Source organism: Mustela lutreola, chromosome 13 (genome assembly GCF_030435805.1).
Source record: "Mustela lutreola isolate mMusLut2 chromosome 13, mMusLut2.pri, whole genome shotgun sequence".
NCBI lineage: Eukaryota > Metazoa > Chordata > Mammalia > Carnivora > Mustelidae > Mustela > Mustela lutreola.
Genome location: NC_081302.1, coordinates 30,580,251 through 30,603,542, shown reverse-complemented (window position 1 = coordinate 30,603,542; position 23,292 = coordinate 30,580,251). Strand labels below are relative to the sequence as shown.

Here is a 23,292-nt window from a genome sequence, read left to right as displayed (position 1 = left end):
GAACTTATTTTGGCTTGAAACCGCTCTTTAATTACGGAGCCAGCTTTTGATCTAAATTGGCTGCAGAAATCTGGAAGACCCACAAGAGGAAAAAACTGCAGTTTATGATTCTAGCAAAAATTTTAAACTGCCGTGGGAAAGAAAGAAATATGGGTGTCTAAGCCAGGACCTTTGTAAACTTCCAAGTTTGTATATTAGGCACCTGCAATTTGGGACATTCTTTTTCATTAAAAAAAAAAAGCTCATAGGGGAAAACTAGACAGTAACCTTCTGAGGGGGAGCTATGTATCAGAGACTTTCTCCTTCAGGATCTGGTATGGAAGGGAAGTATATTATAGGCTGAATGACTAAGTGGGGAAAAAAAGAACCAAATTAAAATTTTCTGACAGGGGATTCAATGACCTCCTACAGCTAAGTCAAAGCTAACAAAGAAATGAAGGAAGTGCTTCCCAGGGTGAAATACTAAAATATGCGCAGGTACATGTAATCATTCAGAAATCCTAAAGGCTAAACTGTCACTATGAATCAGTAATGAGTATAGACTACATGATTAATTAACCATAGATTCTAAAATAAATCTGTAAGTAAGAAAAAACAAAGGCTAGGAACTATAAAAGTAAAAGAGAAAGAAGATGTTATTTTGCAAGCAATGGCATACATGCTAGCTATTAAACATTCATTTAAGTGATAGAAGGTGTTTCACATTAGGACATGATTTTCTTTTTTAATTCTTTTTTTTTTTTTTAATATTTCATTTATTTATTTGACAGAGAGAGGTCACAAGTAGACAGAGAGGCAGGCAGAGAGAGAGAGAGAGAGAGAGAAGCAGGCTCCCTCCTGAGCAAAGAGCCCGATGGGGGACTCGATCCCAGGACCCTGAGATCATGACCTGAGCTGAAGGCAGAGGCTTAACCCACTGAGCCACCCAGGCGCCCCAGGACATAATTTTCATAACCAATCTTCTGTCTGCTTTTTTGGGATAAAATTAGAAAACTTCACTAAATTCAGTCAAAACATTTATATAAATTGTACAACAGAGTGAGCAGGGCACTGAAATGGTTAAAAATGTTACTTTACAAAATGTAAAGCCCTTTCAAAGTAGTTTTCCCAAACAGAGTAATATTTGTTCCTTTTAAAATTTTGGCTGTACAGCAATGTGAGTGTACCGAAGGCCCATTTTACATACGTTATTTGTCTAGTGTCAGTCAAGTGAGCAGAACTAAGGTCTAATCCTCTTTACCTCCTCCATACCATGTGCTCACTATTAGCAGCCCCATTTCCATTATGCATTACCAGGAATGCGAACGATTTTTGCTTCTGTTGTGACATCGCAGTGAGGTTGTACTATGGAGTATATAAGGAAAACATACGGTCTGTATTACTGTGACATCCTGGGCAAACGTGAGAGAGAGGGAGCAAGCAAGAACAGAGAAGTAGTATAAGGAAGGGAAAAGCAAAGAAACAATTTAGCTTGGAAGGTTTTGTGTTGTTTGAAAGAAAAACAACACAAATGGGATTAAAATTAGTTTCTACAAAGCCAAAATATGTGAAAAAAGAAACTATGTGGAAAGTTTAAACATGTGCTTATTACCCAGTCTCAAAATATAACGTTACCTCAGATCCCAGGGCTGATGCTGTCAGCTCGCTGACAATACTGGCCAGCAATCCACAGGTATTGGAAACCAGGTGGGAGGAGAAGAGCTCATTTTCTCGCCTCAGGCTATTCCTGACTGGGAGCACAACAATAACCAACATTTTCTCCAGAACTTCTCGGAAGCTTGTCATACCAGAGATATTCTCTTCACTCTATGGTACATGGAAAAGAAAAAAGTTCCAGGATATTACTGCTTTATTTTCCTTCATGTGAGTAGCCCTCAATTGCAAATCTTATTTTTCTAGATGACACCCTTAAAATTCAGGCCTGACTCTATGTCTATAAATCCATCCAGTTGCTTGTGGAACCACTGAATTTACTTTTCACTTATAAGTTCTTTTTTCAATTATTTTCTCTGTGTATCGTAAAAGTACCACATCCTTACAAGATTTTTTTTTATTAGCTTTGAGTCATTTTCACTTATACTCTTAACTTCTCAATAACAATCATATATGACAGAAAAACACTCCTGTCTGAAAAGCTTTTTTTTTATAGGGCAAGATTCCAATATAAGATAATTATTTCTGGTATATTTAGAGGTAAAGTAACTGAGTATATGAGCTGCCAAAGCGAACAGGAAGTAAGGCAACTGAGAAATAGTACGTACAAATATATTTTCTTTTCTTTTCTTTTTTTTTAAAGATTTTATTTATTTATTTGATACAAAGAGAGAGATCACAAGTATGCAGAGAGGCAGGCAGAGAGAAAGGGGGAGGCAGGCTCCATCCCTTGACCCTTAGATCAGGACCTGAGCCAAAGGAAGAGGCTTGACCCACTGAGCCACCCAGGCGCCCCCAAATCTATTTTCTAATAAAATTCTTTCTGTATATATATATAATAAAAATATGGAATTTTACTACAAATACTCCTATACTCCCTACTATACTTGATTTCCTAAGAAATTCCAACCCCTACCAATGGAAAACTTTCAAGATAAGAAATTATAAAGTCCCATTAAAGACCAAGGGGGAAAATATTTTTTTCCCAGAAATAAAGGGAAAAGATGATTAATTTAAGTGATATCCAGCATGAACACTCTTTATCATTTTTTTACCATCCAATACCATATCTTTTAGCCCACTATGGACAGGGAGTAAATGCATCTGATTTTGAGAGGGGGCAAATTGTGAGCAATGACCATTTCAATTTTACTGTAGACTAGCAAATCAAACAACCTGGGATTTAGTTCCAGCTTCTTTGCAATGCCTCAACTTCGGTAAAATCAGGGGAACTATATGTTGTAATTCGTTTATCAAAATCACCTGAATGCCCCCTGAACACACAAGTTTTTCCATACTGCTTTCTATAAACATTCCATACTGCTTTATGAGAGATAGCATAGGTAACACATTCAAAAGATTTCATAAAGTCATAAAATCTCAAGGCAGAAAAGCATCTTTATACTCAACCCATGACAGAATATTAAGTTAATTAATTAATTAATTACAGTTAAAATCATCACAAGCATCATTATATATCTTTCTTAAAGCATAATCTTAGGCTTAACAAAAAGTCTCTTAGAGATAATCCTCCACCTTTAAATTATTTCTATTATTACTTGAATAAGATAACCATAACACATCAATTTCTTACGTAATTATTTTTCCTGGCTTTACAATAATCAACTCCTGATTTTGTTAAAATTATAATTCTTCTATCCTTTACATCACTTTGACTCTCCAGAACTTTACTTTCTGGCACTTCTCAGAAAATCAGTTTTGGATGAAACTCAATCCCCAGTGTATTCCATAATCAACAACCTTGGAAGGACTTTATTAGGGGTATGGGTGAAGTATATTTATTTAGTTATACCCACTTAGTTTCTAATTAGTGACTAACAAGATTAATACAAGAAGCTTCCCATATAATCTTAAAATGGAGTTAATGGTGTCAATGTTTTAGTTGAAGAATAAAAAAAATATACATATACATATATGCATATCACTAGCCCCCTAGATTTTAGAAAAAGGAATTCATTCACCAGTGATGGGGAATGCAAGGTGACACTAGCTTTCTGGAGGACAATTTGTTAATTGTAAAGTCTTGAGGTGTTTTTCTTTCACTTAAGAATTTTTCCACTCCAGGTGATTTAGTTTGGAAAAATCATCATGAACACGCATAAAAATGCAGTCAATGGCATTTTCAGCATGTTTAAAATACTAAAATACTGGGAACAATCTAAATATGTGTATTTTTTTTTTTGAAGATTTTTATTTATTTGTCAGAGAGCGAGCGATAGAGAGCGAGCACAGGCAGACAGAGTGGCAGGCAGAGTCAGAGGGAGAAGCAGGCTCCCTGCAGAGCAAGGGGCCCAATGTGGGACTCGATCCCAGGACGCTGGGATCATGACCTGAGCCCAAGGCAGCTGCCCAACCAACTGAGCCACCCAGGCATTCCTAAATATGTGTATTTATAGAGGGAAAAGATGAACTGAATTATGCTACACCCAAATGGTAGAATCTTGCAATATCTATTAAGATAATAGAAGATGCATTCTATCTTCATAGAATATTAACAAAGACCTACAAATATTGAATTATTAATCATTAATAATTACCAAATGTTTATAGTTCTGAAAATCTTTAAATATTTAGAAATTTTATTATACCTTTAAGGAAAACATTGTAAACACTAAAGTGAATTCCAAAGGAAAAATAAGAGAATTACCCATAACTTTATCACCTAAGCATTATTTTCATTTCTCAGTATTCTCTTTCAAAATATATACTACATACATACTACAAAATACATATGCCTTTAGCACACAGTTTACACAGTCATCATAGTATACCATAGTCATAAAGGATATATACTTTGGTTTCTGATTTTCTAATAAAAAAATGTAAAAACATCACCTTTTTAAAAAGATTTTATTTATTTGAGAAAGCAAGCGCATGCATGGGAGTACAGGAGGAGGGATGTAGGGAGGGGAGGAGGGGCCAAGGGAGAAGCAGATTCCTCACTGAACAGGGAGTCTAACGCAGGGTTCAATCCCAGGACCCTGAGATCATGACCTAAGTTGAAGGCAGACACTTAACCGAATGACCCACCCCAGGAGCCCCAACATCACTCTTGATATTAAATGTAAATATAGGGACGCCTCAGTGGCTTAGTCCCTTAAGCAGTTGCCTTCGGCTCAATTCATGATCCTGGGGTCCTGGGATGGAGTCCCGCATTGGGCTCCTTGCTCGGCAGGGTGCCTGCTTCTCTCTCTCCCTCTGCGTGCCACTCTGCCTGCTATGCTCTCTCTGTCAAATAAATAAAATCTTAAAAAAGTAAGAGTAACTATAGCTATTTTTAAAGGCTGAGCTCTTTTCTGTCACACTGATATATCCAAATTAAACTATTTGACTTAGCAATGAACATTGTACCAAGGCTCTCATTAAAGTTTCCCATTTTCCTTTTAATAAAATACACATAAAACTTCAGTCTTTCAATTATTTCCTTGGATAATTTCCTTTGCAAATACTCATCACACCTAATACTGAATTGATGATTTATCCCGTAAGAATATCTTCCAGTTTATAGACATCCACTGCTCCACCAATTAAACAGCTATGTTTTTTACTCCTGTTTCAACTAGTACCTAATTATAATCCCAGTAAATACTAAGAATACAATAAATACCTGCTGAAAGACTGAAAGAAGATTACTTAGACTAATTACATAATGAAAGAAACCATCTATAAATTTAGTAGGTTTCCTCATAGTCTCAGCAGAGTAGGACTTAGTAAGAGAAAAAAAAATCATTTTTTCTAATTTTTACAAATAAATCAGTACTTCAATTCATTCACATTTAGTTTCTAGTAAGGCTGAAATTTTTCCCGTGCTGGCTTACTCTCTAAAGTTCCTCTTATATTTACTCTTATTATTTCTAGTAATTCTACAAAGGTATTATATTAACTATAAATTTTCTTCCCATTCTGCTAATGTCCTTCATTTCTGTATGTCACTTAAAATTTTCTCATAATTTTTCTATTGCTTCAGTCAACATAAAATTGCTATTGTAAAGTAATTAGGATAACTATTCTATATTCTACTGCTTTTCTTGGCTTTCATTTTAAAGATTACTTCTCATCGACTTGATAATATTATACATGGTTTTCTTGTGTATGTAAGTTGTTTTTCTATAGTGCTTCCTAATAAACCTAAATGGGTTACTACTTCGATTGTTTTAGAATGTTTATTTTAATACATCAAAATGTTATTGAAAAAATGTTTCAAAAATTTATTTATTTCCCTCAAATTGTATCTTGGCAATCTAAAATATTATAATATAAAAGTATGCTTATAGTATCTGCAACTTTCAAGGGGTTTGGCATATAAAAAATATGTGGGAATTCATTGCATGACCCTCACATTTTTTTTAGTAGGTTAGGTTTCATTCAAAATTTTAAAATTAGAGAAAAAATATTACAGATTTATAGGTAAACATGAAAAAATTTTCCCCCTTGAATTTTAGGTCTTCTTGTGAAACACATATTTGTTTGGTAAACACCAATATAGAAGAATAAGCACCAACTTAAATAGGCCCTCCTTTGTGGTTTTCAGTATAAAAGTTCAGAGAAAGACCTACCTGGCTGAGTTTCTCCATATGTGCTACCAAAAGGGGAAACCGGTGAACTAGTGTTGAGTCATTCTCTGTGCTAACTTGTTTAACAATTGATCGTAGCAGCACCTCTCCATCGTATGCAATAGGGAAGATAGAAGTCAGCTTCACAGAAGTGTGGCAAAGAGCCGACATAACAGCTGCAAGCAATCGGCTACTCGAGGTCTTGAAGTTTGCTTCTTGGATATCCTTTTAAAAACAGAAATATGCACCCACCGAAGAAATATGGCATCAGTATAATCTACATTTTTAGGTATATAAAAAGTAAACAACTCTTTAAATTATTACAAAATTTTCTAGCATTCATTTTAATTGTCCTGATATGAGATTTAAATAGAACAATACTTTTAAACACAACTGTTCCAAGTTATTTCCCAATGAAGATGGAAAAACTATTAAAGATGATCAAGAAAAATCAGCCTCCTATTCTCCAACCAACAACTTTATATATCCTCTGAATCACAGTCCTCTTTAGTACTATGCTCAAAGAATGACGTCAAAAAGGCCTCAATCAGTATATATCTAAGGCATGTCCAGTAAAACAAGCACTGAAACCACTTTCCTCCAATAATAAATGATTTAAATTATAATTGGTGCTACTAATGTTAATGGAGCATAATGAATAATTATTATAATAAACATTGCAGTAAGGTCATAAAATTATATCATCACACTATATGGTTTATTCAGAAAAATGAGTAGCATACTTGTAAATTTTTAAAATTTTATTTATTTACTTGAGAGAGGAGAGAGGGGAGGAGCAGAGGGAAAGGGAGAAGCAGACTCCCCACTCCCAGGGAGTCCAAGATCCTGAAATCATGACCTGAGACTGAAGGCAGATGCTTAACCAACTGAGAGCCACCCAGGCACCCCAGATTTTTAAACAAAACATTAAAAACTTACCAAGACAGAATATCCTAATTCACAAAAACTACATACACATTACTTAGTTCATCAAACATTTGTGTTACAAATTCAGGCTAAAAGCAATACCCTATCTGTTAAACCAACATTTGTTAAAGTTAGCCTGCCTGTAACCTGCTCAGTGGCAAAGAAAACAACCATGTAAGATTGGACAGGTTGAGACAGTAAGCTGTGCACTAATCCAGTCCCAGAAAATACACTACTCTGCTATAGAACATGGGTGAACCTGGAGGACACTATAATGAGTGAAATAAGCTAGTCACAGACAGACAAAATACTGCACGATTCCACTTATATGAAGTATCTAAAATAGTCAAACTCACAGAAGCAGAGAATAGAATGGTTGGGAGGAGGGAAAAATGGGGAGCTGGTGATAAACCAGTATAAAGTTTCAGTTATGAAAGATAAGTAAGCGCAAGTGATCTCCTGTACAACATCGTACCTGTGATTAACAATATATTATATGCTCGAAATGTGTTAAGAGGTAACTCTCATGTTAAGTAGTTCTTGCCACAATGAAATACATTTTTTTAATACCAAGAATAAATTCAGTATGTAAGTAGCTTAAAAAGTAGTAATGATAAAATAAAACAAAGTTGTCTAACCAGATGTCTTCACTGGACTATCTTTCAAATAGGCTAGTATACCCTGGTGATGACAGTGAACTTTCTTAGGGGAGGAAAAGGTGCTAGAACTTCTACGACAATGTTAAATAGATGTGGTGAGAACAGTCACCTTGTGCCTTGTTCCTGAACTTATTAGGGGGGTATTCAATATTTCACCACTAAATATGATATTAACTGTAGATTCTTCTGTAGATATCCTCTATCCTTTATAATCCTAGGTTGAAGAAGTTTCCTTAAATCCTGGTTTGGTGAGAAGTTTTTATCACTGATTGCTAATTTTGTCAAATGCTTTTTCATTATTTATTGAGAAGATTATACAATTTTTCCTGTTTATTCAGTTAATATGGTGAATTACACTGGAAGTGTAATTTTTTTTTTGAAAGTGTAATTTTTGAAAGTTAAACTAACCTTGCATTTCTAAGAAAAACCCTAGTGGGTGTGATTTATCTTTTATACTGCTGGATTTGATTTGATAATATTGTTAAGAGCTTTTTTTATCTATGTTTGAGTAATGGTTGCCTGTATTAATTTTTTCTTTTAATATCTTAGGTTTTGGTATCAGGATAAAAAAAAAGGATAAGGCTAACTTGACTAAATTAGTTGGGAAATGTCTCCGATATTTTCTGAAATAGTTTGTTAAAGATTGATATCATTTCTTTCTTATAAGTTTAATAGAATTTACCAATGATAATTATCTGCGTCTGGAGTTTTTTTTGTGGGAAAGTTTTCGATAATAAACTCACTTTTTAAATGGATATAAGGCAGTTCAGATTTTTCTACTACTTGTCAGTTCTGGTCACTTTATATTTTTCAAGCTTTTTGTCTACTTTACCTGAAGTTGCAACTTACTAATATAAAGTTGTTCATAATATTCCCTTATCAGTCTGTTGCATCTATAGTGACATTCCCTGTTTTTATCCTTGATCATTTGTGCTTTTTCTTTATCTCTTGTCTCTCAGACTTGCTAGGAGTTTATTAATTTGGTTTTAATTTCAAAGAACCAACTTTGAACTTGTCAATTTTCTCTGTTTTTACTTTACTGTTTTCTGCTCTTATTTTTATTATTTCCTTCATCTTTATTACTTCTTACTTTCGTTTGCTAATTCTTTCTGACTTCTTTAGGTAGAAACTTTGATCATCAATTTTAAACCTTTCTTCTTTGCTAGTGTTATTTAAAAGTATAAAGTTCTTCCCAAGGAATGCTTTAGCTACATGTCATAAATTTTGATGTTATACTTTTATCTTTTAGTATGAAATCATTTCTAATTTCCTTTGGATTTCTACTTTGATTCACTGGTTACTTAGAAGTATTGTCTATTTAGTGCCTTTCTCAATATATTTGCCTGTTGTTTTATTTAGTTCTAGTGTGGTCTGAAATTCTTTAATTTTAATCTTTTGAAATTTACTAAGACGTGTTTTATGGCTTAGCATATAATCTATCTTTGTGAACATGATATGTACACATGAACATATAGAACATGTGCACTTGCACTTTCTGTTTTATAAACGTCAATAAAACCAACATGGTTGACGGTGTTGTTCAGATCTCCTATTTCTCTACTGATTTTCTGATCTACATGTTCTACTCATTACTCAAAGAGAAGCACTGAAGTCTCCAAGCATCACTGTACATTTGTCTATTTCTACCTTAAATTCTGTCAGCTTTTTTGAAACTGTCAGTATTTTGAAACTGATGTGGAGCATACACATATATGAGGCTCGCAGTTTCCTCATGAATGAATGGTTCTTAGCAAGTAAGCTCTCTCATAGCTCTCTCTCCTGACTGTTCTGCAGCTATGGGGTTGGCAGAAGCTCCTCTTCTAGCACTATCCTTGCTCTTACACACGCACTCATGATTGTTCTTGCTCTTGTACATGTGCACACTCATTCACAGATTCAAAGAGCATATCAATTGTGCCTACCAATTTTATAGCTAAACATGATAAAGCAAGCAGGAAAAAAAATGACTTTCAACTTTAAGTCACACATACCAAATCAATGTCCTAATTTATCATTTATAGAAGTTAGATATATTGAGGCAATAGCACTTAATTTTCTTGAAGAGTATTAGGTAATCTATCATATTTTCAACTAACATTTTTCAAACTGAAATTACCTGATCCAAACAATTCAGCAGATCACAAAGGCAAGCCCATTGTAAGGCAGGAGTTGGGTAGAAAGAATGAAAACAGGCAGTGAAGGTATTATGACACTCCTGAAGGACAGCTTCTAGGAGACTCAAGGGTTGACTGAGGTATCCTTGAGGATCATTATCCAACTTCACCATGCAGTGATCAACTCCTTCTGATAAAATTTTTCTTAACAAAGTTCTGGTTTTTCCAATACATTCTGCTAATTTGCTAGTTTCTTCTACAACTGCTTTTCCTGTAGCTTTGAGGAAACAAAGCAGATTGCTAATTAAATGGAGTAATAAACATGCATGGAGATACTCAATATAATTCAAGTAATTTCCTATATAGCTAAAGATTGCAAGTACTCAAAACTTAGAGATGAAACAATTTAGAGATTAAATGTAGTCCAAAATTATTTCTTTTAAAAATGTAAGTAGGAAGAAATTTTTTAAAAAGCCAAAACATTGGTTTTAGCATTTAAGTCCAAATGAGTCGTTCAAAAAATTTCTATTTGACCGAATCTGTTTAAAATAATACATTATTAGAGTATTTTTTTAGTTTAACATGATTTTTTGTTATCAACATAACAAGTAATCTGTTTTATTCTTTTTAAGTAAACACAAAAGGATCTTGAAAGCTGACTTTCTGTCTTTATTTTAGGAGAAGATTAAAGGCAGCTGGGGATCTTAAACTCCTGGTTATCCCTATACAGACCTTTCCAATGTGTCAAATATTTTCTTCTTAAAGTAATTTAAAAACATGTTTCATACCTGATACTGGGTAAATTTCACAGGTATAGACACGCAATAACCTCAGACAACAGGAACCCACAAAACGCAGTCTTTCTAGATCTAGAAGTGTAGCTGTGAACTGGAATCCTTTTAATCCTCTAAGTTCTTCAACTCCTAAGACTAAGGTGGTCCAGCTCCAGTGAAGAATACTCAACAATGACTCAAAACATTCCTAATCCAGAATATGAAAAAACAGAAAACAATTAGTTCAAATGATACCATAGGTTGAATCAAATGGAAAGATGACACTGAACTTCAAAACTTTATTTGAAAAAAGCAGAACGAAACAAAACAAAACATTATTTGAACTTTTTAACTGAGTTTTGATTAGCCCAAATAATGGATATTTTATTAGTTCATTTATCACATTACCATTAGGAATATCTTTGAAGCTTAACAAATAAGATAAAGTAGTTAGGCATGTAAAAAAGCAAAATTCTTCAATATTTGCCTATTTATTTTAAAAAAGATTTATTTATTTATTTACTTGAGAAAGAGAAAGTGTTATCAGCAAGTGGGGGGATGGGCAGAGGGCTAGAATCCCAAGCAGACTCTGCACTGAGCATGGAGCCCAACTCAGGGCTAGAAAGCTTGACTTATGAGACTATGACTTGAGCCAAAACCAAGAGGTGGAGGCGTAAGTGACTGAGGCTCTCAGGCACCCCCATATTTGCCTATTTAAAAATATAGCTTTGTTTCCCTGCTACCAACCTATCTAATTTACCATATAAGTAAGGCAAAAAATTAAAAACATTTACAAATACATGATTACTTGAAAGCAAAATTAAACTCTACACTGTTACTGTAGTATTATATAAATAAGCTGAAAGTATTTAAAGCACTTTAATAATTTTTAATATAATAAAGTATTTTATTTAGTATTAGGTAGTAATGACGGTATTAAATAACTTATTCATTATAAATAATAACTTAATAAATATAAATAAATAAATATATATAAATATATAAAAATAAACAAATAAATAAATGACTTAATAAGTAATAAATAACTTAATAAATAATGCAATAAATATCTTATTTATTAAATTTTACCATACAAACGATAGCCAACCCTTGATAAACAATAGAAGATAACAACTGACCACAAAATACTAAATAACTAATAAATAACTTATTTATTAAATTTTACCATACAAACTATAGCAAACCTTTGATAAACAAGTTAATAGAAGATAAACATTGACCACAAAATACTAAAATATTCTTACTAGGTTTTTAAATTCTCCAGTGTGGGTTTAGGGTAATGAGCATTCCTTTCAGTTCTAGTTGTTCTACAGGCTTTACCATACTTACATGATGACAAATACTAGATAATCTCAAAGCAAAGCACTTATTCCCTGACCTCCACCAAATTCCAGTCCTCTGGTATAGTAATACCAAGATAAGAGTTTATAGTTTAGCTTCTTAAAGAAAGAGTTGAATACATTTCTTATATAAAGATAACAATTACCTAATGACCACAAAACCACTTAGACACAAATATCAAAAAATTACTAAGCACAAAAAAAAAAGATCACTGAAAAAGACATACAGAGTCAAGATACTTATTTGGATCAAAAGCTATCAAACTGATCTTACTACTAAAAGGATGCCAAGATACCAAGGAGCCAAAGTTCTTGTAATCTTATTGCAAGCTCTATCTCTATAAACTACCATAGATCTTTTGGAAGGTCATTTGGCATGATATGTCACAATTTAAATCAGCACACTTCCAGTAGAAACACTCACATAAGTACATAAGTAATCAAAAGATGCATATGGAAGGACATAATAGTAAAAAACAAGAAATTGATAGGTATAGGACTGAATAAATTAAGAGTACAATTATTCTATGGGATGCTGTGCAAATACAAGAAAAGATTAACAAAGAACTGAATACACTAACATGGATTATGTCCTTAACATTATGAAAATTTTAAAAACAGATGCAAAACTTTACTATTACAAACAAGGAGACTGTACAGCATGCTGTATATATACACTAACAAGTTTGTGTATGTATAAAAATGGTTTGGAAGGATATACATCAAAATGTAAACAGTAACAGGGTGACTTTAGTATACTTAGCATACTTTTAATATCGTTTATCCCCACTCCACCCTCTTCCCAGCCAAAAACGCGTATAAATCTTGTTATTTAAAAAAGAAGACAAAAAAGCATTCATCCTACACGGTTCACAAACATGAGAGACTACCAACTACATGAATAAGTCACATTCATATAGTGCCTTACATTTAAAAAGCATTATTGTATCCCTTATTTCATTGGAAATTCATAACAATGCTATCACATAGTTTATTTAGATAACTGGCATAAGAATGTTCAACGAATAAATGAAAGAAGAACTAAACTCAGGCTTTCTGACATTCAGACATTTCACGACAATTAAATCATGTTGGCTTTCCATTTTTCCATTACTGGCAACCCCAGTAATGAGGTATTTCTTTAAATGTAAAATGTAGACAGTCAAGTAATTCAACAGAGTATTTAGATATATAACTCTTGTATTTAGCTCCTCAAGCATTAGGCTAGTGCCTTTTGTCAGTATCGGTCTTAACTTTTCTTTCACTTTTTAACTCCTTCCGCATATGTATTCATACATGATTTACTAGAAAACCCACTGGTTATATCAGTTCATGTTGAAGTTCATGGTAAAGTCACCCAACATCTCTATTTTCCCATTATTTAAAGGCTTTATTCTTTGGCCTGGGATCTCAGTGCTAATATCAAAAAAATCTGAGTTTGTAAAACTCTCCTGAGATAAACTCTTAGAAAAGTGGCTAAATGCTAAATATCAAAATGAAATAGAGCACTGGACAAAAAAACCTGAAATTTTTTAAAAAAATGGCTTACCACTGAGACAGTTCTTGCAAAAGATCTCTTTAAAATGTGTACAGGTTCGCTGGTTTGCTGTTTGCCCTTTGAGGCACTGCCATCACTGGTTGGAAGTCTGAAGGTAGCAGACACACATAAATTTATGTTGGAAAGTCCAATGACATTTTTCTTTTCAAAATACACATTTTTGCAATAGCAAGATATGCTACTATTAAATTTTAAGGGCTATATTATTAAGAAGTTATTTGACCAGTGTACCCAGGAGTAGTCTGAGCAAGTTGCTATGTTCATAATGCTAATTGTTACGAATTCTAACTATAATAAACTGCATAGAAACAAACAAAAATCTCTTCTTGGGACACCACCTAGAGTCCTAAAAGTGATTACTACGGAAGAAAGACATGAGAGACATCACTGGTGGAGAGGTATTTCTTTAGATTTTTTATACTCAAAGAATGACATTTTTTAGTGAGGGTTTACATATATTTTAATTCTTCATTCTAAATATTATTATAGTAATCTACTAGAGATAGATGGATAATAGGCATATGCTTCCAGAAATGTCTCAAATACCAGGAAGTAATTAAAATTCTTAAATGTTATAAGTATAATAAATATTATCACATGGATAATTATTATTTGACGTTTCAAATAAAAGGAGGAAATTTTTCAGCAGTAAGGGCACTCCTCAACAGTAAGAGATTTTCTATTCATTCCATTACAGTACACAACAGAAAACACAAGACAGCAGGAAATCAATCGGGCTTGCATCTGAAGTCCCCATCTAATGTCCCAGTATCATTTCTCTAAGACAAATTTTTATTACTTTATAATATTTTGAAATGGGTATGAAAATCCAGATAAAGAAATAAGTTACTAAAATACTGCTAATGGCATAATACAGATAATCTGAGTCATGAAGTTTAAAATTCAGCTCAATGTAGAAGATGTTTAAAAATATACAAAATATTAAGTGTTTTTGTTAAAAATAGCTATATTTCTACTGGTATATTATAACTTGTTGAATGCTTCAAATAATTTCTTTCATTATGTCACATATATTTTATAGTATCCTAGATCATTATAACAAAGGACTGAATTATATTAATTAACTATAAATATGCTAAATACCTGTATAATAATTGGGGTATCTGACCAGCATTAACATCTGTACCATTATTTGATTTCTTTGAACTCTTAAATTGGAATACCACCCTAAGAAGAGAAAAAATAACAATGATACCACAAAACAACATGATTCAAGATACATGAAAGGAAGTAAGAAATCCGACAACAGTGTTTTCAAATCGTATGTTAATGAACAGAGATTCATTCTTTAAGGAAAAACAGAAGTAAAAAGGAGTTGTTTTTATTTTGGTTCAAGCTCTGAAATGGCTTCATGAATAAAAGAAAGGAATTAAACCTGATCAGGAATTCCTTGGTAAGCAGCATTCCTGTCTCCTTTTAGTCTCCCCCAGCTCAACTTTAACCAAAACAATATGCTTTTTGTTTTTTTAAGATTTTATTTATTTATTTGAGATAGAACAAGAGAGAGAGAGAGCACGTGCGCAAGAGAGAGCACACATGCAGGGAGAACAGCAGGCACAGTCGAGAAGCAGACTCCAGCCAAGCAGGGAGCCTGACTGGGGGCCAGATCCCAGTACTCTGGAATCATGACCTAAGCCGAAGGCAGGCGCCTAAGGACTGAACCACCCAGGTGCCCCAAGAACAATAAGTTTTTTTTTTTTTTTTTAAGATTTTATTTATTTATTTGACAGATCACAAGTAGGTGGAAAGGTAAGCAGAGGGAGGTGGGGAGAGAGCCTGATGTGGGGCTCGATCCTAGGACCCTGAGATCATGACCTGAGCCAAAGCCAGAGAGGCCTAACCCCTGGAACCACGCAGGCACCCCAGAACAATAAGCTTTTAACAAAATATTTCAACTTCTAAAGAGTTTAAAATATTTCAACTTCTAAAGAGTTTAAAATATTTCAACTTCTAAGGAGTTTAAAATCTGTTCAACCATACACGATAAGCTTTAGAATTAGCTTCAAAGTGCTGTAATACTTCAAAGTTCAACGAGCTGCATATGGAATCACACAGTCCAGGATCAAAGCAGTCTCCCTAGTGCTAGCACACAATCTTAGAGTAAGTGTGAAAGGGATACTTTACAGCAGGCTTAATTTATTTATGCATTCCACTTGAACATTCAGGAACAAAGAATTCTCCTCATTAATTAGACTGTTCTGTTTTTGATGAGCTTTGTTAATAAGCTGAACAAAACTGTCTGAAATATACTATTACATAACTTCTACTCATTTCAAATAGATGCTCAAGAAGAGTAAGGAGTAAACTGAATTTCTCTTCTAAATGATAGTCCTTTCAAACACACAAATTCAGAGTACCGAGAATAAAGAAGGCTGGAGTTAGAGTCAAAAGAGATTCCAGGTCTAGTTTTCATTCTGCCACACAGCCGGGATACGATGTGCAGCAAGTCAGTTCACCTCCTCTTTCTCTATTCCCAAGCGGAAAACAGAGCTAATAACAGTTTCACAAAACTGTTGAGGGCATCAAATGAGAATATAGATATGAAAGAGTTTTATAAACTAAAAAGCACTCTCCATATGAAATTTAAACAGTAAATCTCCCCTTACATCTTATTAAAGCTGTGTCATCTCATATTGCTAAAACTGAAATTTATAAACTGTTTTTATAAGGACTGTCAAATTTTATAGCAAGTATTTATTTCTTTTTTATGGCTTCCAAGTTCCTCATTCTTCTTGTCACTTTATGTAATTTCTAATTGGTAATAAATTCTTAAATGATATAACACCCAGAAATACATACAAATGACAAATGACAAAAGCAAAGAGTAGCAGTCCTGTTCTCTCCCTGTTCTGTCTAGACCTTATAATGGCACGAGATTGCATAAATTTAATGTTTGGCAGTCACATTATGATCTAGTCTTACTTACACTTTTATCCTTCTGAGAGACTGAGCTGCTAAAACAATATTCCACTAACAAAAATGAGAGTTGCTTAAGTAATTCTTAAACATTTTGCTTACCCATCATCTGTGGTAATAGAAGCTTGTCCATGAGATCCACAGTCACTGCTGGGTCCGGACACTCGAGCCCATGCTACATACCACCAACCAGCTTGCAAAAGAACTGGTTCATCAAACATCATTGCATATTTTTCTCTGAGAGAAAAATTAGTGAGTCAAAGACAATGCCTTTGCACTACTCTGTTACATATATTTGTTATATATCCTTTATAAATAAAACATGAAATTCATTGTGTAAGATTCTTACTGAACATCATTAAAAACCCATTTTAAAAAGTCTGAAACAAATTAAAAACTAAAAATATCTGCACAGGAACATACACATAATAGTCATTTGTTGTCATGGTGATGGCACTCCTTACCTTGAATTCTAAAACTTGGTTAAATGTTATAAAGCTCTCATTAAAATAGCACAAATTTTTTTTAATTGTTCAAAAAAAACCACATGCCAATTTAATTGGAAAAAGAAACTATGAATTTCAGTTTTAAAGTGTTTTGAGAGGAAGTATGTTAAGAAAATGGTTCTGGAGTCAGATGGCCTGAGATCAAGGCTCAGCTTCGTGATCTGCTAGTTGTGTAATTTTGGGTAAGATATTACACCCTCTCTGTGACTCAGTTTCTTCATGTGAAAATAGGGATGAAGATGATGTCTAGATCACAGGACTGTTTTGAGGATTGAGGAAATTCAGATAAAGTATTTGGAACTGTGCCTGTCACAGTAACCACACAAAAAAATTTACTAAAATAGAAGGAGAAAGCTTATATATAAATAAGGAGATCTGATAAAGTTTTAGGTAATAGACTGTAGTGGTTGTTACTGGGATAGAGAAAAGAATGAAGGGTATCTGAGGAAGGGAAAAAATTAATGCACTGTAGAGGTATGAAAGTACAAAACAGGGCTTAAAAATGACAAGAGGTCCAGTCAGGTCAAAGCATTAAGACAGATAAAAAAGTATAGTTAGGCAGAAAGTTAAAAAAGATGTTGTAAAAGATTACTGAAGTCCTTTAATTCTAGCCTTAGGAACCTGGGTTTTGTTAGCAGGGAAATGAATAAAATCTAGGTGATTCTCTGTATGTGAAACAATATATATATTTTTGAAATGATATATTTTTGACTCATATTTATATGCTCAAAAATAAATACTAAGTGACAATGGCATCTTAAGGCTCTGTTAAAAATCAATCAACTAATTTCCTAAAATCTTCCTAATCTTCATTTGTATATCACATAAAAAACAACTAAAAAATATCTTCTGATACTCGTGAGTGCTTATAGTGAAAAAACTAAAAATTTTCTGTGGGTTTACTATTTTGTTCTCAAAAGCAGTTATCTGTTAAAAGCAAACTTAATGTCTTACTACCATTTTTAGTAAATACAAAACATTACAATTACAAAAAGTAATATTTATGGAGCACTTACATAAGCAAAAAGCTTATATATAACACACAAGGTTTTAACATAGTTATTACTGGTAAGTACAGTTTATTATTACTATTATGAGGTTCACTTTATTTTTTCCTCATCATTATATCCCCTGAAACAAATCACTAACTTGTCATAACACAAGAGAGAATTCTTGGGATTACACAGAGAGGACTGATAAAAGCGAATTCTCTTCATATTTTAATGAAGTTTTATAAATAAACATCCAGATTCTGGTAACAGAAAACCCATTATCTTAACAGGTTTCAGTAAAGTTGGCCACCTCCCCAAGTGTGTTATAATCAAGCACATACTACAAGCATGGTGTCAGGCCACATGAGTGATCTGAATTATGGCCTGCTATGTCTATTTGGTACTGTAGACATACTGCTACAAGTAGTAAATAATTCTAGGACATTACTAGAAAGCTAGCACAGTAGGTGCTCTCTAAGTGATACACGAAAACAAAAGTGTGCAAAATATATGTATATTTTCATCTTCAATGGAGAAATATTTTATCTTTTAAAATACAAATACGGAAAACAATATTAGTTTTAGTACAGTTCTATTAAATACAACACTTCCTTTACCTAATATACAGCTTAATTTCTCAAGCATCTGATCACAGATTATTTATTTATTAAAGATTTTATTTATTTGATAGAGAAAGAGAGAGAGCACAAGTAGACAGAGTGGCAGGCAGACAGAGAGGGATGAGAGGCAGAGAGAGAGAGGGCTTCGCAGAGAGCATGATGTGGCACTCTATCCCAGGACTCTGGAATCATGACCTGAGCTGAAGGCAGATGCTTAACAATCTGAGCCACCCAGGCATCCCCACAGATTATTAAAAACAGCATTCTTACATTTCTTCACTCACAATGAATTTTTTTACATTAAGTATGTGAGGATGCTGCTGAGTAATGAGGAAATCTTTACCTGGCAGCACAGTCATAAGCCAACACATCGGTCTCTGCAAGAAGGTCTCCATCGGTTTCATGATCTCCTCCATCAGGACCCAACTCGAATAGCTGGGAAAAGGAGAAAAACACATCATGTCCAATTGCTCAGTCATGCAAACCGGCTGAATAATATGTTTATAATTTTGTGTGTTTCCAATAATGTGTTGGACACTCCAGAATACAAAAATCAGAATGCCTGCTTTTTAAATGTTAAATACACAACCCTACATATTTAAATTAAGAAACTTATGGCCTATGTAAATCTCAGTCCTCCTTATTTATATATTCATCTATTTATAGCAAATGTTCTCAGCTGTTCTGTACCAAATATAAACATGTGATGGAATGAGAGAACTCAACCAACGCATTTTATCTATGTGAGCTTTCAAATGAGGAAGAATTTTGCTTCAACACTTAGAATCTGTGAGATCTGAGATCCAGTTTCCTCATCCATAAAAGGAAGGAGGACACTAACAGTCCCTACTTCGTAGTGATTTTTGAGAATTACAAAAAGTAATTTTTTGTAAGCACTTAGAAAAGTACCCAGAAAGAAAGGCTACAAAAGTGTTAGCTACGGAGAGACAGAGGAATAAGAGAAGATACGCATCCTTAAAAACACGGATAACAAAAAGCAGTTCGAGGTAATACGGCATGGGAAGAGGAGAGATGGAGAGGAAACAAATGGTTATAAAACAAGGGGAGGACCAAACCGTCTGGGAAAAGGATAAGATAGTTAATATCAAAGAGGAAAAGTGAGGAAATTAAATTAAAATAAAGGAGAATTATCAGGAAGAGATCTTTTTTCTTTAAAAATAGACCAATACAAATAAAAACCCCTTATTTCTCTGGAGAATTACAGCAGTGAACTACAAAAAAGGCAGATAAAACACTAAGGACAAAGAGAGGGAACTTACTAGGCAATTACTATGGTAGATGTTTCATTTTTTCAATTATATGCTAATGATGTGAAAATCTGTCTCCAGCTCAGCTCTTGTTCTCAACAGTCACTACATCCACCTGCCACACACCGCCTACCACCAGCTGGATCTCATTAGCTCTAAAGGGACTCACTCCCCTGTCTCCTGCTTCCCCTGTTCTGATTAATGGCACTATCACTATACACTCAGATAAAAAACCTGGAATAATCCTTTTTTCTGTATCTTTCTGCCATCACTACATCTATTCTATTGCTTGTATCGAAGTTTTGTCAATTCAAGGATGCTCACGGTTATTAGTTAGAACTCATCAGTCTTCTTATCTCTGTTCTCTCTTTGCTCTGGCCCATACACCACAAAGCTAAAAAGTTTTATTTTTGTTTAATGACCCCCAGTACTCTTTTTAAAATGAGTATCTGATTGGAATACTTCTTTAAAATTCTTCAATGGTTTCTCATTTCTTTCTTTGTAGCATGACATACAGGTCCTTAATGAATTCCCCCTAACCTGGCTCCCCTGCTTATATTCAAAAAATATCTTTCAGGGTACCTAGGTGGCTCAGTGGGTTAATAAGCCTCTGCCGTCAGCGTAGGTCATGATCTCAGGGTCCTGGGATCAAGTCCCGCATCAGGCTCTCTGCTAGGCAGGGAGCCTGCTTCCTCCTCCCTCTCTGCCTGCCTCTCTGCCTACTTGTGATCTCTCTCTGTCAAATAAATAAAATCTTTAAAAAATAAATTATTTTTTAACACATACTGTGCGACAGGCACAATTCTAGACACTTGGCATATAGGGATGAACAATGCAAACAAAAAAATGGTGGCTATTGGAAGTAAGTTTCTGGGTAAGGGAGAGGATTTAGTTTTAAGTAGGTTCACCAGAGGGTCAAGACCTGAAGATAATGAGGAAGTAATCACACAGGTACTGAAGTAAAGAGCTGTAGTGAGAGGGAGTAGCCAGTGCAAAGATCCTGAGGTTTCAGTATGCCTGGCTTGCCTGAGGAACAACAGCAGGCCAGTGTGGCTGGATTAGAGTGAGGCAGCTAGTATAACGTAAGGTCAGAATGATAATGGCACTGAATTCTGGTGTTTTGTGGGCCCTTATGAGGCCTGTGGCTTTTAATCTAATATAAGAAGACATTGCAGGAATCTGAACAGAGAGGAGTGGCAGAGTCTGGTACTAGGGATAGTTTTTAGAAGTGTAGATCCTAGATTTATTTCCTAAGTGTAGACAATAGTATTTGCTGCTGAAGGGGATGTGGGGTGTGACAGAGGGAAGGCAATGATGACTCCAAGATTTCTGGCCTAAGCAGCTGGAAGAATAAAGTTTATTCTAGGTCAATTAGCTGGGATGGGAAAAATACAGTATCAGCAGGTTTAGAGAGATGACCAGAAGATAAGTGTTAAATATGCTATATCCAAAATGCCTATTAGCTATCCAAGAGGAGAAGCAAAGTAGGCAGCTGTATATATGACTTTTGAGGTTTAATAATAAGAAGAAAAATACTTAAGCCATAAGGCTGGATCACTCCAGGGATGAGTAGATTTAAAAAGTGCCCAAGACTGAGTTCTTATAGAGGTCTGGAAGAGGTCTCCAATATGTAGAGGTCTGGAAGATAATAAGTAACCAGCATGAGACTTAAAAGAGCAGTCAGTGAGACAGAAGGAAAACCAAGTGTGGTACCGTGAGAGACAAGTGAAGATAGTATATAAAAGAAGGGGTTGATAAGATTAAATTATGTTGACTGGCTAAGGAAGAGGTGGACTAAGCCTTGACCACTGGCTTCAGCAATCAGAAATCACTCACATTCTTGACCAGGGCAGCTTTGGTAGAGTGGCTGGGGCAAAACACCGATTAGAGTACGTTCAAGAAGGAAGGGAAAGAGAGAGAATGTAAATAAAAAGTACATAAAATTAAGAATATGTACAGAGTCCAGCTAGGTGGCTAGTCTCTATGGCTAGACAAGTACACAAGTACCTTTGCCCAGAGTAGTTCATGGTGGAAGAGTCTTCTAGCAGGAGGAAAGAGATAAAAGAGAACCTATCAAGACAGATGTCTAGTTTCTGCCTTATGGTAACAAGTATATGGTGGATGGTACTATTCAAGAGACAAACCACTGGAAGAGAGCCACATCCTAGGGAAAGAGCATGAATTCAGTTGCAACATAAAGACCAACAACTGTCATGCCTTAAAAGCACTCACATGGAAATGGGTCAAAGAAGAAGTCAGAGCTGGACATTCAAAATTTGGGCATTATGGTATGCTGACAGCTATTTAAACTTTGGGCTTATTAGAGAATATTTAGGAGAAAATACAGAGGAAACAGGGGCTAGGGCTGGGTCTAGAAGAATTTAGTCTCCAGGTAGAAGAGGACAAACCTACAGAAGAGAAGAATCAACCAGAAATATGATAATAAAATAAAAAAACAAGATTTACTGCTAGAAAAAAAAATGTAGATCTTAAAGAGGTGAATGGAGAAAAAAAAAGACTTCTGTTGGAAAACCTTAATCTACTCATTAATAACTGAATTTCTTTCTTTCTTCTTTTTTTTTTTAAATTTTCTTTATTTATTTGACAGAGAGAGATCACAAGTAGGCAGAGAGGCAGGCAGAGAGAGAGGGGGAAGCAGGCTTGCCGCTGAGCAGAGAGCCCGATGCGGGACTCGATCCCAGGACCCTGAGACCATGACCTGAGCCGAAGGCAGAAGCTTAACCCACTGAGCCACCCAGGTGCCCCTGAATTTCTTTTTTAAAAAGATTTTATTTATTTTTGTAAGAAAGAGAAAGAGAGAGCATGAGCTGAGGGAGAGGCAGATGGAGAAGGAGAAGCACACTCCCTGCTGAACAGGGAGCCAGATGTGGGGCTCATCCCAGGACCCTGGGATCATGACCCAAGCTAAACCACCCGAGTGCCCCGATAACTGAATTTCAAAGGCAAGTTCACTTTCAGGGAATGGGAGGAGTAAAAGGAGATCTGAGACTTGAGGGGGAAAAAAATCATACCTAATATATAAACAGCATTACGGAAGGCCTATATACTTCTATACCACAACTATTGGAGATAAGGGTCACTATGGTGTTCAATATTATCAAAACAAAATGAAAAACCTTTCAGGGACAGAAAAAAATGTATCTTCTCAAAAACTTAATAGGAATTGCCAACTAGCACTGCATCATTGCCTTTGCTTTTCTATCTTGACTTCAAATCAAGACATTTTCAATAACCCTTTGAAAGCAGTTGCTCTAAAAATAAGCCAAAAACCAAAACTGTTTCCCTTTTCCTTTCCTTCTTTTCTTCTTCCTTCTTTCATATGTACCTAC

General features: G+C 34.6%; 1 protein-coding gene across 13 annotated transcripts in view; it reads right to left on the bottom strand.

The window, feature by feature from the left end:
• MYCBP2 (MYC binding protein 2) overlaps window positions 1-23,292 on the bottom strand; it is a 294,107-nt gene that overhangs the window by 145,895 nt on the left and 124,920 nt on the right. For all 13 annotated transcript variants that reach the window (XM_059144685.1, XM_059144682.1, XM_059144683.1 and 10 more), the window contains 8 exons: window positions 19,018-19,109; window positions 16,659-16,793; window positions 14,724-14,807; window positions 13,611-13,707; window positions 10,716-10,908; window positions 9,930-10,204; window positions 6,231-6,452; window positions 1,615-1,806 (listed from right to left, as the gene is read on the bottom strand). In XM_059144685.1, the coding sequence (XP_059000668.1) occupies window positions 1,615-1,806; window positions 6,231-6,452; window positions 9,930-10,204; window positions 10,716-10,908; window positions 13,611-13,707; window positions 14,724-14,807; window positions 16,659-16,793; window positions 19,018-19,109 (1,290 nt within the window). The remainder of the gene's footprint in view (window positions 1-1,614; window positions 1,807-6,230; window positions 6,453-9,929; window positions 10,205-10,715; window positions 10,909-13,610; window positions 13,708-14,723; window positions 14,808-16,658; window positions 16,794-19,017; window positions 19,110-23,292) is intronic.